The sequence below is a fragment of the Equus caballus genome, chromosome 1, assembly GCF_041296265.1.
Source record: "Equus caballus isolate H_3958 breed thoroughbred chromosome 1, TB-T2T, whole genome shotgun sequence".
Classification (NCBI taxonomy): Eukaryota; Metazoa; Chordata; class Mammalia; order Perissodactyla; family Equidae; genus Equus; species Equus caballus.
The window spans coordinates 33,762,733-33,778,622 of record NC_091684.1 but is presented as its reverse complement, the minus strand read 5'-3'; the positions used below and the strand labels follow the sequence as shown (position 1 = coordinate 33,778,622).

Genomic DNA, 15,890 nt, shown 5'->3' with positions numbered 1-15,890 from the left:
CAATTTGGGCTACTCTAGAGCAATTTGGGCTACAGGTAAAATTCAACTTGCATATTAGCAGGGAATTGTAAGTTCAAAATCCCTTGCCCTATTTTATGAAATAAGGAGATAGAATACTTTAAAATCCTATTTACGTAGAGGAAGTTCAGAAATACATGCCCTGTCTGCCCTCTTCTGACAAAAGCTACAAATCAGCCAGAGGTTGCACCACCTTCTTCTAAGTGCTCACTTAGAGATAAATCACAATGGGCTTCAGTCTTTCAGTTTGTCTAGACCAGTAGTTCTTAACTGGGAGTGATTTTGCCCCTTTCCCCTTGGGACATCTGGCAATATCTGCAGACATCTTTGCTTATCATTACTGGGGTAGGGGATTCTATTGGCATCTAGGGCGGAGGCCAGGGATGCTGCTAAACATCCTATGATGCACAGGACGGCCCTCACACAAAGAATTATCTAGCCCCAGGTGCCAATTGTGCTGATGTTGAGAAACCCTAATTTAGAGTAAACTTTATATGGAAAGAAAGAAACACAATTGTTTCCTAAGATCTGTACAGGGTGCTCTGACAGACTGGTCATGAATCAAGGCAGGTTAAACAAGGGATTCTGAATAATAACGATAATAAATACCAAAGAGCCATCATTTTATGAATATGATTCATATGTATTTACTCACTTAATTCTCACAATGCCCCTAGGTGTAGGTGCCATTTTCTCCTCCATTTTTCAGAGGAGGAAACTAAGAAACAGAGAGATTACTTAGCTTGTTAGAAGTCCAGCACCTAGTAAGTGTCAGAGCCAGGACCTGAACCCTCAGGCTTTGGAGTCTGTGCTAAGCCTTGCAACTGTTCTTCTCAGTGTGAAACACAAAGGAGAGAACAGAGTCCATCACTGCACCTAATTCACTATGTAATCCTCAGCGAGCACCTTATTAGCCATCAAAGAGCCAAAGCAACATTAACCAGAGGTGAGTGTCAAGGTGTGGTACTTTGACAGAAACTCCAACCTGAAACCTTAGCACTTTCATGATGCCTATCAGGGCACTATCTGACCCTTTAAAGGATAATAGATGGTTATTCAAAGACACAGGCAAGTAGTCTGATTATTCCTTTTATAAAAACCATCTCTGAAAATTCTACTGTTTGTATTCTCAGAAACTCACTCTAACTGTTCAGGTTTGTCCCTCCCAAATTATCTCACTTCCTCCCTCTTCCTGTACTTTCCCTCGTCTGTATCCAACAATCACATAACCAGGAAATTATTTTCTTGTTCAGATTTGGTTTCTTCATCAATGCCTCTAATATTAAAATATAGCTTTACTAGATTAATAGAAAACTAACAAATAATAAATCCAATGGGCTAATGCCCTCATGGTGGTGCCATGTGATTCCTTAAATATAGCCAGTTTTGGGGGACTCATTCACTCTCTCAACTAACTGACCCATCCACCATTTCAGCACCTACTCTGAACCAAGTCCTGCCTAGGCCCTGGAAACACAGCTGTGAGCAAGACATGGAGCTGAGAGTCTTATCGGAAAGAAAGAGATCTCCGCAGGGATCAGGAGATAAAGGGGCAGTGCAGGGTAATATAGGGGTGCACAACAAAGGGATCTAGCCCAATGTGGAGTCAGGAAAGGCTTCCTGAGCAAGTGACATTTAAGGTAATGTCTCCAAGGAGCTTGCAATGTACTTAGGGAGATTAGACTGAGACACAAAGTAATTAGGTAACAGGCATAGGCTGAGTATAAGTGAGATGAGACTTATGGCAAAGGAGAACTCTCCCAGGGCTACAGAAACCATAGGATGCTTCCGGAGGGGAAGATCTCAAGCTGGGCCTTGATGGACTGGTAGGATTTGGTGGCATAAAAGTGAGAATACAACAAAGACCAAAAGGCAGGACCCATGAAATACAGAGTGATTGGAGTATTGGGTGTGTCTTAGGAAGAGGAAGTCCTTGTAAGGTAAGGAGAGTATTTTAAGATGCAAACATCAGAGATTATTAAACTATTCTTCTAAAGGAGAGATTAGGTCTTCATTTATCTGTTTCAATGAAATGCTTTCTGTTCCAATAATAAGAGCCCTTCTCCTGAGTTATCATGAGTCAAGAGTCTCCATTTCAGCTGGGACCAAAGCAACCTTGCCATTGTGTTTTAGGTTGGTGTGTTGACATTTGTTCCCAGAAGTTAAGATTAGCTCAATAAGATCATTCTGACCTCTACTCCCCAAATATAAAAAGCCTATGGTATCCAAGGGAGAGGATAAGTAAAATAAGAACTTGTGAAGAAGATGCATGATTGCATACATAATGAGTCTTGGAAAAGATTAAAAAATACTCTTCTTGAGCACCATGGCAGAGTGAGCTCTTCCCTTAGACTGTTCCCCCTAAGGTACAACGAGAAGGACGTTCATAAACCAATAGAGGACATTCAAACAACACAATAGACATCTGAGAGACCCACACAGCCATACATCTGAAGGTGGAGGTGTTGGATCCCCCCGGGAGGAAGTAGAAGGAGGTAAGGGGATCTCCTCTCTCTCCCCAGGGTGAGGGACTGTGTGCAGCTCTGAAAGGGAAAAGGAGAGGGGCAGCTCTCCACAGGAATGCCTTCTCTCTAAGAATTGTCTCCGAGCCATGGGAAAGCCCCACACAGAGGAGGCTAAGCAATTTCAGGGCTGTCTACATCAAGCCAGCACCCCAGGAGAGCAGATAGTGAGGGCAGAGCGAGAACCACTTGGGGATTGTGCACATGAAAGAAAGCACCCCTCCCCCTGCCCAGTGCACCAGCTCAGCAGGTTGGCCAGAGTGAGGGACCCCCACCAGAGTGCATGTGCATGTGTTTGCAAAGCAGCAGCATGGGCAGGCAATCGTAGATGGGCCCTGTCAGCATAGATTCCAAAAGACAGGCACAGATACCAGGGATTGTGGCAGGCTCAGAATACATAGTTCCTGACCACACTCCCAGTGGCAGCAGGTGGAATTTGTGACCAGATACTATCGCTACGTGAAAGCACAAATCCACCCCATCAAATAGTATGAAGAAATATGTTAATACTCCAGACCAGAAGGAAAATGACAAGCATCCAGAAATCAATCCTGAAGCCACAGAAATTTACAATCTAAATGCTAGAGAATTCAAAATAGCTATCATAAAAACATTCAACAAGTTACAAGAAAATTAAGGACAGTTCAATGAAATCAGGAATAAATTAATGAACAGAGGGAATTCTTCACAAAAGAGACTGAAATGATAAAGAAAACCACTCATAAATGTTGGAAATGAAAAATACAATGAATGAGATAAAGAAAAATCAGGAGTCCTTGAATAATAGAGCTGATATTATGGAGGACAGAATTAGCAGTTAGGAGGACAGAAATATATAAGTGCTTCAGATGGAGGAGGAGAGAGAACTAAGACTAAAAAGAAATGAAGAAATTCTCCAAGAAATATTGACTCAATTAGGAAATGCAACATAAGGATTATAGGTATTCCAGAGGAAGACAAGGAGGAGGAAGGAGCAGAAAGCTTGTTCAAAGAAATAATAGCTGATAACTTCCCAAACCTGGGGAAGGAGCTGGAATTACAAGTAAAAGAAGCTAAATAGAACTCCTAATTGCATCAATGTAAAATGACCTTCTCCAAGGCATATGTTAGTAAAACTGGCAAAAGTAAATGACAAAGAAAAAATACTAAGGGCAGCAAGGCAGAAGAAAATAACTTACAAAGGAACCCCTATCATGCTTTCAGCGGATTTCTCAGCAGAAACCTTGCAGGCTAGTAGAGAGTGGAATAATATATTCAAAAATTTTGAAAGACAAAACCTTTCAGCCAAGAATACTCTATCCAGTGAAAACATCCTTCAGAAATGATGGAGAAATAAAAACTTTCCCAGATAAACAAAACCTGAGGGAGTTCATTGCCACAAGACCCCCCCCCCCACCACAAGAAATGATCAAGAAGGTCCTCATAGCTGAAACAAACAAACAAAAAAGGGTTTACAAAGCCTTGAACAAGTGGAAAAATAGGCAGACAAAATCAGAAAATTGCAGCTCTCTATCAGATCAGGTTAGCAAACACTTAATTATAATGTTAAAGATAAAGGGAAGGAAAATATTGAAAATAACTATAATCTCATCATTTTAATCACAAACTCACAACACAAAACGGAATAAGTTGTGACAAGAATAACTTAGAAGGGGAAGAGAATAGGGATGGAAACAGCTTAGACTAAGGAAATAAGAGGCTATCAGAAAATGGACTATCTCAACTACAAGATCTTTTACACAAACCTCACAGTAACCACTAAACAAATAATCAGAACAGAGACAAAAATGATAAATAAAGGGAAAACTGAGAAAACAATCACAGACAACTACCAAACTGAATTGGCAGTCTGAATACATGGGACAAAAAACAAGGGAAATACAGAACAGCCAGAAAACAAGTGATAAAATGGCAGCATTAGGCCCTCATATATCAATAATCACTCTAAATGTAAATGGATTGAATTCTCCAATCAAAAGACACAGAGTGGCTGGATGGATTAAAAAACAAGACCCAACAATATGCTGCCTCCAGGAAGCACATCTCAGCTCTAAAGACAAACACAGGCTCAGAGTGAAGGGATGGAAGACAATACTCCAAGCTAATGGCAAACAAAAGAAAACAGGTGTTGCCATACTTATATCAGACAAAGTAGACTTCAAGATAAAAAAGGCAATGAAAGACAAAGAGGGACAATATATAACGATAAAAGGATACTCCACCAAGAGGACATAACACTTATAAATATATATGCACACAACACAGGAGCACCAAAGTACATAAAGCAATTATTAACAAGCCTAAAAGGAGATATTAACAGCAACACAATAATAGTAGGGGACCTTAACACCCCACTTACATTAAAGAATAGGTCAGCCAGACAGAAAGTCAATAAAGAAATAGTGGAACTAAATGAAAAACTAGACCAGATGGACTTAATAGATATATATAGAACACTCCATCCCAAAACACCAGAATACACATTCTTCTCAAGTGCACATGGGACATTCTCAAAGATAGACCATATGTTGGGAAACAAGGCGAGCCTCAAATTTAAGAACATTGAAATCACATCAAGCATCTTTTCTGACCATAATGCTATGAAACTAGAAATCAACTACAAGAAAAAAGCTAGGAAAGTGACAAATATGTGGAGACTAAACAACATGCTACTGAACAACCAATGGATCACAGAATTAAAGGAAAAATCAAAAAATATCTGGAGACAAATGAAAATGATAATACACCATACCAAATCATATGGGATGCAGCAAAAGCAGTTCTAACAGGGAAATTCATAGCAATACAGGCCCACCTTAACAAACAAGGAAACTCTCAAATAAGCAACCTTAAACTACAGCTAAAAGAACTAGAAAAAGAAGAACAAACAAAGCCCAAAGTCAGCAGAAGGAGGGAAATAATAAAAATTAGAGCAGAAATAAATGAAATTGAAACAAACAAAGAAACAAAAAACAGTAGAAAGGATCAATGAAACTAAGAGCTAGTTCTTTGAGAAGATAAGCAAAATTGACAAACCCTTAGACAGAGTCACTAAAAACAAAAGAGAGAAGCCTCAAATAAATAAAATTAGAAATGAAAAAGGAGAAATTACAACAGATACCACAGAAATACGAAGGATTATAAGAGAATACTATGAAAAAATGATATACCAACAAATTGGACAATCTAGAAGAAATGGATAAATTCTTAGACTCATAACCTCCCAAAACTGAATCAAGAAGAAATAGAGAATCTGAATAGACCAATTACAAGTAAAGAGATTGAAACAGTAACCAAAAACCTCCCAAAAAATAAAAGTCCAGGACCAGATGGCTTCTCTGGAGAATCCTAAAAAACATTCAAAGAAGATTTAATACCTATCCTTCTCAAACTCTTCCAAAAAATTGAAGAAGACAGAACACTTCCGAACACATTTTATGAGGTCAACATCACCCTGATCCCAAAGCCAGACAAGGACAACACAAAGAAGGAAAATTACAGGCCAATACCGCTGATGAATGTAGATGCAAAAATCCTCAACAAAATATTGGCAAACCAAATACAACAATACATTAAAAGGATCATACACCATGATCAAGTGGGATTTATACCAGGGATGCAGGGATAGTTCGACATCTGCAAATCAATCAATGTGATACACCACATTAACAAAATGAGGAATAAAAACCACATGATCATCTCAACAGATGCAGAGAAAGCATTTAACAAGATCCAGCATCCATATGATAAGAACTCTCAGTAAAATGAGTATAGAAGGAAAGTATCTCAACATAATAAAGGCTATTTATGACAAACTCACAGCCAACATCATACTCAATGGAGAAAAACTGAAAGCCATCCCTCTGAGAACAGCAACAAGACAAGGGTGCCCACTATCACTGCTGTTTATATTAACATAGTACTGGAGGTTTGGCCAGAGCAATTAGGCAAGAAAAAGAAATAAAGGGTATGCAAATTGGCAATGAAGAAGTGAAACTCTCACTGTTTGCAAATGACATGATTTTATGTATAGAAAACCCTAAAAAGCCCATTGGAAAACTATTAGAAATAATCAGCAACTACAGCAAAGTTGCAGGGTACAAAATCAACTTACAAAAATCAGTTGCATTTCTATACTCTAATAACAAGCTAAAAGAAAGAGAACTCAAGAATACAATCCCATTTACAATCGCAACAAAAAGAATAAAATATCTAGGAACAAATTTAACCAAGGAGGTGAAAGATGTATACAATGAAAACTATAAGACATTATTGAAAGAAATCGATGACAACATAAAGAAATGGAAAGATATTCCATGCACATGGATTGGAAGAATAAGCAAAATTAAAATGTCCATACTACCTAAAGCAATCTGCAGATTCAATGCAATCCCAATCAGAATCCCACTGACATTCTTCATGGAAATAGGACAAAGAATCCTAAAATTCATATGGGGCAACAAAAGATCCTGAATAGCTAAAGTAATCCTGAGAAAAAAGAACAAAGCTAGAGGCATCACAATCCCTGACTTCAAAATATACTACAAAGCTATAGTAATCAAAACAGCATGATACTGGTATGAAAACAGACACACAGATCAGTGGAACAGAATTGAAAGCCCAAAAATAAAACCACACATCTACAGACGGATAATCTTCGACAAAGAGCTAAGACAAGAACATATAATGGAGAAAGGAAAGTCTGTTCACTAAATGGTGTTGGGAAAACTGGACAGCCACATGCAAAAGAAAGAAAGTAGACCATTATCTTTCACCATACACAAAAATTAATTCAAAATGGATTAAAGACTTGAAGGTAAGACCTAAAACCATAAAACTCCTAGAAGAATATATAGTCAGTATATTCTTTGACATGGGTCTTAGAAGAATATTTTCAAATACCATGTCTACTTACACAAAGGAAACAAAAGAAAAAATAAACAAATGGGACTTCATCAGACTAACAAGCTTCTGCAAAGCAAAGGAAACCATCAACAAAATGAAAAGACAACCCACAAACTGGGAGAAAATACTTGGCAAACCACATGTCTGACAAGGGGTTAATCTCCAAAATATACAAATAACTCACACAACTCAATAAAAAAAACAAACAACTTCATCAAAAAATGGGCAGAGGATCTGAACAGACATTTCTCCAAAGAAGATATACAGATGGGCAACAGGCACATGAAAAGATATTCAACGTTACTAATTATCAGGGAAATGCAAATCAAACTACACTGAGATATCACTTTACACCGTTAGAATGGCTATAATCACCAAGACGAAAAGTAACAAATGTTGGAGAGGATGGGGAGAAAAGGGAAGCCTCATACACTGCTGGTGGGAATGCAAATTGGTGCAGCCACTATGGAAAACATTATGGAGATTTCTCAAAAAATTAATAATAGAAATACCATACGACTCAGCTATCCCACTACTGGGTATTTATCCAAAGAACTTAAAATCAACAATTCAAAGACACTTATGCATCTCTATATCCATTGCAGCATTATTCAAAGTAGCCAAGATGTGGAAGTAACCTAAGTGGCCATCGACTGATGATTGGATAAGGAAGATGTCATGTATATATATATATATACACACACACACACACACACACACATAATAGAATACTATTCAGCCATAAAAAAGATGAAATCATCCCATTCACAACAACATGGATGGACTTTGAGAGTATGATGTTAAGTGAAATAAGCCAGACAGAGAAAGACAAACACCATATGATTTCACTCATATGTGGAAGATAAACTATCACATGGACAAAAAGAACAGATTAGTGGTTACCAGAGGGAAGGGGGTTTGGGGGTGGGCATAATGGGTAAAGGGGAACATTTACATGGTGACTGACAAATAATAATGTACAACTGAAATTTCACAATGTTATAAGCTATTGTGACCTCAATAAAAAAAAAATCTTCTTCTTTCATTTTCTCTCAGGGAGTATGTCCCTGGAAGCAGAGTTCAGTCTCCTAATCTCTTGTGTTCAGTCTTCAGCTCTGGGAGAAAAGAGTGCGTGTGTGTGTGTGTGTGTGTGTGTGTGAGAGAGACAGACAGACAGACAGAGACAGAGAGAGAGATGGAGGGGAGGGGAGAGGGAGAAGGAGGGAACACCGGAGAGGAGGCTCCTGCACCTCTCTGTGCTGTAATAGGGTGGGAGTGTGGGCATCACCCAGCACTGTGGGCCTCGGTCTTGGGGTTGCCAAACCCTAAAGGAGACAATGAGGAACCACTGAGTGTTCACGGCTCGGGCAGGGGGGACATGGTAAAAACTAACTTTGTAATGGGATGAAACTGGCAACATTTGGAGGCATTCAGAAGCTCAGTCTAGTGACTGGGGAAAGAGCCTAGCGGCAGGGATGTGGATAGGGGACTCTCGCAAACAAGAAGGTGTGAGGTGATAAAGTAAAGAAAGACTGCAATAGGGTGGTGGCAACTAAAATGGAAGGGTGAATTCAGGAAAAAGAAATTGCAGGCTTTGGAAAGAACATAGGCATAGAGACGCAGCCTGGAGGCTGACATGCAAAGAGGAAGAGGGACATCCAAAGGGTAGGGAGGTGATGAGTTTAGACTTTGGTGAGGGATGCCTTGAGCTTGAGGTGGTGGGAACGTCAAGGTCTTCAAAAGGAAAATCAGGTCAAGGTTGGACACCAGAGAGTGATCAGCTTAGACAAGAGAAGTGAAACCAGAAGAATGCATGAACTCTAAAGAAACAGAAAATAATACTCTTTACTGAGCACGTACTGCGTGCCAGGCAGCGCGTTAAGAGTTTCCCATTCACAATTTCAGAATTCTCCTGTCACAGGGCAGGGGCTTTATCTCCGTTTACAGACGAGAAAATAGATGCTCGGAAAGTGAAGTACAAGCCCATAGTGGGACAGCTGCAACTGGGAGCACTGGGATTCCAACCTAGGTCTGTCTGGCTCAAAATCCAAGCTCTTAGCCACCACCAGGACTTGCCAGGAGTGAGAGTCCCTTCAATACTGGTGCCACGAGACAGTGGATGAGGATAAGGCCTCTATTACCATTTATTGAGACATTTGGAAATACAAGGGATTATTCATTAATAAGCATTTGAGTTGTTTGTCTTATTTCAAATAGATTAAAAACCAAACCTACAAATGCAATCATCTCACAATAAAAAACAAAAAAAACCCCACCGAATCACGCATATACTTTACCCGAAGTTGTCCCTGGAGAAGAGGCTGGCTTTGAGGAGTTATTTGGCTTGATTGATCTATTCACCATGGGAGCTTAAACACACAAATATATAAATGTGTTTAATACACATATACATACAGTATGCTCCCAGACACACACAGACACGATACAGTCTACAGAGGGAGAATCACACTTATGGAAAAATGCATCGTGGGAATGATGGGTCAGAAAGGGCATGTGCAAAGAATGAGACACGCTTATTAAACACACAAGCCATTAAAAGAAGCCTTCCCAGAAGAAATATCTTTAGAATGAATGTATTAATGATTAAAGGACTAATCAAATTATTTTATGACAGGCGTTTTGTTAAAGTGAATACTGGCTTGGAATTTCTTTTGCCAAACTGGAGGTCTAGGAGATGAAAGTTTTGTTTTTTGTAAAATCAGGAGCAGTGTATTGAACCTAATGGTGGAGGAGCCCAATTGATAGCCCCACCTCCCCTGCCACATGCAACACATACAAATTCTCCAGGATTGTGTGGAGTTTAGGGGAGGCGGTGGTTTAACATGTATTTATTGTTTCATGGTGATGGGTGGCTCAGGGATTCAGGTGAGTGTTGAAGCTGTTGGTGATACTTAGGGAGTGCAGGAGAGGGCTGCGACACGACGACAGAGTAGAAACTAGTACTGCTGCTTTGGAGTGGAGTTTATTAGATGAATATGTTACTTGAAGAGGCATCGCTTATGCAGGATTCTATTCTCCACAGAAACTACATCCAGAGTAAAGATGGACTGCTCCACGCCTGACCTGAGGGTATGTGGCCCTGGATTTTTAACATAATTTGTTTGTAATTGCATTTGTTATTCTGCCAACGGTTTACAAATGAAACATTTCTTGTGGGCCTGAGACAACACTAAATTTAAAGAATCAGGACTCAGAGCATATCCTTATTTTTTCAGTCCTCTGTGGAAATTTGTTCCTGGTGCAATATTTGTAAGGCCAACATGGCGGCTGATGACTTTGTGAGTATTAGGGTTTATGAGAAATCTATTCTAAGTGAGGAGCTCAGGATAAGAACCTAGGTGCTTCCACAGTTTGAGATGGGATCATTAAATCATGGAAGAGGATGGAGGAAGAAGGGTAAAGGCTATGAATCACAGAGATGGGTGCTCACTGTTGATCTCTGCTTGACCAGCCAAAGAAGGCAAAGGCTGTGACCACAGAGAAGAGAGGCCTGGGCACCATCACTTCCAAGCCCCTCACTGCTTGCTACCAAATAGTCTTGTATGCCCCCATCAACTGCTAGAAGTTTTCAGTGCTCAAAACTACAAACTCTTACCTTTTTCGGATGGGAGCGAACTGCTTTCTGTGGGATGAATATAGTTTTCATCTTCATCTTCCACAGGGACCACATAGTCAGCCTAAAAGAATTGCAGAAATAAATGAGGAGGATGCTATCCATTCATGGCTTGCTGCATGGGAAGGAGCAGTTTTAAAAAAAATCTTTATTGAGATACAATTCACATACTATTAAATTCTCATATAGAAAGTGTATAAATTGGTGGGTTTTGGTATATTCACAGAGTTGTGCAACATCACAGCAATATAATTTTAGAACATTTTCATCACCCCCAAAAGGAACCCTGTACCCATTAGCCACTCTTCATCAACCCCTTCCCCTTACCTAGTCAACCACTAATCTACTTTCTGTCTCTAGATTTGCCCATTCTGGGCATTACATATAACTGGAATCATACAATATGTAGTCTTTTGCGACGTCTTTCACCTGGCATAATGATTCCAAGTTTCAGCCCTGTTGTAGTATGTATCGCTACTTCTTTTCTTTTTTTATGGCCAAATAATATTCCACAGTATGAATATACCACATTTTGTTTATCCATTGGTGGACATTTGAGTTGTCTCCACTTTTTGGCTATTATGAATAATGTTGCTACGAACATTCATGTACAAATTTTTCTGTAGATGTATATTTCTCTTGGGAATATACATAGTGGTGGAGTTCCTGGGTCGTATCATAGCTCTATGTTTAACAGTTTCAGGAACTGCCAAACTGTTTTCCAAAGTGGCTGCACCAGTTTTCATTCCCATCAGCAATGTATGAGGGTTCTAATTTCTCCACATGTTCACCAATACTTTTTATTGTCTGTCTTTTTTATTATCCTTGTAGATCCTTGTAGGTGTGAAGTGGTATCTCACTGTGGCTTTGATTTGCATCTCCCTGATGGTTAATGATGTTGAGCATCTTTTTTGTGTACTTATTGGCTATTTATTTGAAGAAAAGTCTGTTTCTTTGCTCATTTTTAATTGGGTTATCTTTTTTATTATTGGGTTATCAGAGTTCTTTAAATGTTCTAGTCATAAGTCTCTGCTCAGATATATAATTGGGAAAAAAATTCTCCCATTCTGTAGACTGTCTTTTTACTTTCCTAGTGGTATCATTTTTAGGTCAAAAGTTTTAAATTTTGAAGTCCATTTTATCTATTTTTTCTTTTGTTGCTTCTGCTTTTGGTGTTCTATCTAAGAAATGTTTGGCTATCCCAAAGCCATAAAGATTTATACCTATGTTTTTCTCTAAGAGTTTTGTAATTTTATTTCTTACATTTGGGTCTATGATACATTTTTGGTTAATTTTTGTATATAGTGTGAGACAGGGGTCCAATTTCATTCTTTTGCATGTGGGTATACAGTATCTTAGTACCATAAAACTAGTTTAAAGGTAGTTTAAAAACTATTCTTTCCCCATTGAATTGTCTTGGCACCTTTGTCAATAATCAATTAACTATAAATATTGGGAGGGAGGGATTTTATATTAATAATCAAATGAGGTAACCAGATCTCCAAAGTGGTTTTTACAACCTGTCTTGATGGGTAGCCAAGATGGGTACCAGGAAAAACAAAAACCAAACATTTATTGAGCACTTATTGCCAGGTGCTCTTCTAAGTATTTTACATGTGTTATCTCATTTAATCCTTATAACAATCCAATAAGGTAGCCACCACTATCAGCTCCATTTAAGATCAAGAAACTTGAAGAAACAGGCAGAGAGAAGTTAAGTAGCTTGCTCGAGTTCTCATAGTAAAAAGGTGGTAGAGACAGGATTACAGTTCAAGAACCGAGTCCCCACTACTTTTGAGTACCTTCCTTCCTTCCTTGCTTGCTTGCTTCCTTCCTTTACTCCTTCTGTCTTATTTATACCTTTTTTTTTTTTCATTTAATTGCTATTTCTCATCTCTTTTTTCTCCTCTAAACCTGGCCAAGAGGGACCAGGTGGTTCTACTCATGCAGTATCTCAATTTCTCAATCACATTCAGAAACAACCTGGCTGAAGGAGATGAGGATTTGGAATCAGACAGATCTGGGGGGATATCCTTGCTAGGCTCTTTTCTGGTTTATGACTTGGGGTAAATCACTGAATCATCAGAAGTCTTCCTGGACCCTGTCAATCGGAGGTGACCACTTGCTCCTCTGTGGTGCAAGGAACCTGGTCCTCACCTCTGTTATGTCACTGGCCTCACTGTGTTAAACCATGAGCTTCTAACACAGTGAGGCCAGCGAACCCCTAAAAGACTCTTCCTTGTCTGTATATGTGTTCCCAGAGCAGTTAAGAGCCTCACTGAATTGAAGTGAAATTTGACCAAATGGCTAAGGCTGGAAAGAGGTTGATTTAGCAGCTTTGAAAAATGTGGATGTTGAGTGGCTTCAGCATCCCTGTAGGACCCTTTTGGTTCCATGGGTCTATCTCTCTGGATTAGCTTGTGGCCAGAGTGACAAGTTGTCAGAGCCCAGCTTCTCTCCCAGGGGCCAGTTCCTGTGAGAGGAGAGGCTGAGCCCCCAGGGGGACCTGCCCATCCTCTCAAAGCCTGTAGTCAACAAAATCTTCAAGTATCTTATAGCTGAACACAGAACATTGGTATTGGCACTCAGCAATAATATCTGAATGGATATAGGGAACTTGGAAGCACCATGCCCCCACCCAAACTTTCTTAATCTTGCTTCACCACCTCAAAATTTATTCTTTCCTCTGAATTCTCAATTTTGCATTTGTTTGTTCTGTAGTACTTGATTACAGGTAGAAGATGGTTTATCTGCAAGGTCTAGAATCTGACCTGTTTAGAGTAATGATATTTCTGGAGTTGAGAAATTTTTAGTTTAAAAGAGCAAAGATAGAGAAAGAGACTTAATCCAATTCCAACAAATTCTGTTTGTAGTTCTTTACCTCCCCACCACCTTCCCACTCCTTATTATGGGATTTAAGGAGAAAGAATGTATAATGTATATTTCCAGCAATTCAATTCAATTGAAATTCAAAGCTTTAAAGTTGTTGCCTGGCAAAATAAGCAAATCATCAAGAACCATCACAATTTGTGTCCTAACATGTCCACCTTCGCATTGCTGCAGTGTTTTATGTACTGCATAAAATAAAATGCATATGTTAAAATCTATTTTCCATGTTTACATCACAAAAACCTAGCTGTAGATGCATCAGTGATTGATCTTTTGGAGCTGGGTAGGTTATTCCACTACCACCCACATGCCATTAGAAAGTCTTCTTTAGTTTTTACAATGGCATCATTTAAAAATAAATAGATGATTATTTAAAAAATTATCTTAGGGCAACTCCAATGTTTTGATATTAAGTAGTAAGACACTTGCTACAGGCATTTACAGTTTGCCTTCCCCCAGACTACAGATTTGAAAAATAAGAGTGCCACAGATTCGTCTTGTTTTCACTTTCCCATTGCTTATCAAGAATCATTTAGATTAGCTATTAAATGCCCATATGAGTTTCTTCCTTATTACAGTTCACGTAAGCATATAATAGTTTTACAAATATTATTTTATTAAATTCTTACAATAACACCTTCCTACTAAGTTAAGAATGTTTATCCTCCTTTTACATATGCAGAACTTGAGAGAAGTTGAGTAATCTGTCCAAGGTCACACAAAACCACAAGACTGAAGCCCTGTAAGGACAAATACCAGGTCTGCTTTGGGCACCAAGTGCCTGGCACATTTGTGCTGAATTATAAGCTAGTCTTGCCTCGGGGGATGCTGGAGAAAGGATACAGGATAGCTGTTTAGCACCTGAGCTCATTATCTGGGTTCAAATGCCTGCTTTACCATTTACCTCTGTGAACTTGGATGCGCTTTTCAACCCCTTTGCACCTCATCTGTACCGTTTCCTCATATGTAAAATGGGGATGGTAATTGTACACACTTCATAGGGTTGTTGTGAGGATTTAATGAGATAATATATATACAGTACTCAGAACACGAGCTGATACGTGGCACTTGTCAAATGTTAGCCACTCTCATCCTTAGAGCACAGTTGCTCCTTCCTCCTACGCGTCATTGTCCCATCTCCAACTCTCTGGTTAGCCTACACCCCTGTATTTTTCCTGTAACCCGTATGGCAGAGCTAAACATTTTTATTTATGCTTGTACTTGACTTCTTCTTTTCCTATCTAATGGCTCAGTCAGATCTTAATGTTGGCCTCTTTTTTCTATTTTAACCTCCTTCTTATCTTGGTTGTCCATCTGCCCATTCCAGAATGTGCCTCCTCTATACTTCTCCTTTTCCCCCTGGTTCAAACTTGCCTGAGCCACCTCCACAAAGCTACTGTTAGCAAAACTCTGCCTCTCCCCACTGGGGCCCACTCTCAGTTATTCACAGAAATGGAGAGCCTTACATAATCCACAGTATTCATTTGTATTCTGTGTCTGAATTGATATCTTCACATGGACTTGCTGGGTGCTGGCAGAATTCACAGCGAGACCCTAACAGCTGTTCTCCCCAATCTGTCCCCTGCTCAGCTTCTCCTTGCCACCCTCTTCTCACCCTGAAAGGACAGCATCACCTCTGACATGACAGACTGGGGACTGACAAACCACACTCTCTCTTAGTCAGCTGACTTTCTGAATTAAAGTATCTCTAGAGCAGAGGTCATAAACTAAGTTGCTTACAGGAGAAGGCAGGGAATAGTAATGGGGGCATGTGCAGAGTAAGGTGTGTGCATGCCTTGTAATGAGTAGTGGGGACCGTGACAGATGGGAACAGGGACCAGGATTCACAGCTGAGCTGGAGGGTTGCCATGAGGCCCAGTTGCTTTGAGGCCATGGCTGGCCCAGTGTTGCCAGGCCTTCAG

General features: G+C 39.6%; 1 protein-coding gene across 4 annotated transcripts in view; it reads right to left on the bottom strand.

Moving 5' to 3' along the window:
- The window catches only part of BLNK (B cell linker), a 98,100-nt gene that overhangs the window by 20,767 nt on the left and 61,443 nt on the right, over positions 1-15,890 (bottom strand). For all 4 annotated transcript variants that reach the window (XM_070223625.1, XM_070223618.1, XM_005602352.4 and 1 more), the window contains 2 exons: positions 11,062-11,143; positions 9,743-9,814 (listed from right to left, as the gene is read on the bottom strand). In XM_070223625.1, the coding sequence (XP_070079726.1) occupies positions 9,743-9,814; positions 11,062-11,143 (154 nt within the window). The remainder of the gene's footprint in view (positions 1-9,742; positions 9,815-11,061; positions 11,144-15,890) is intronic.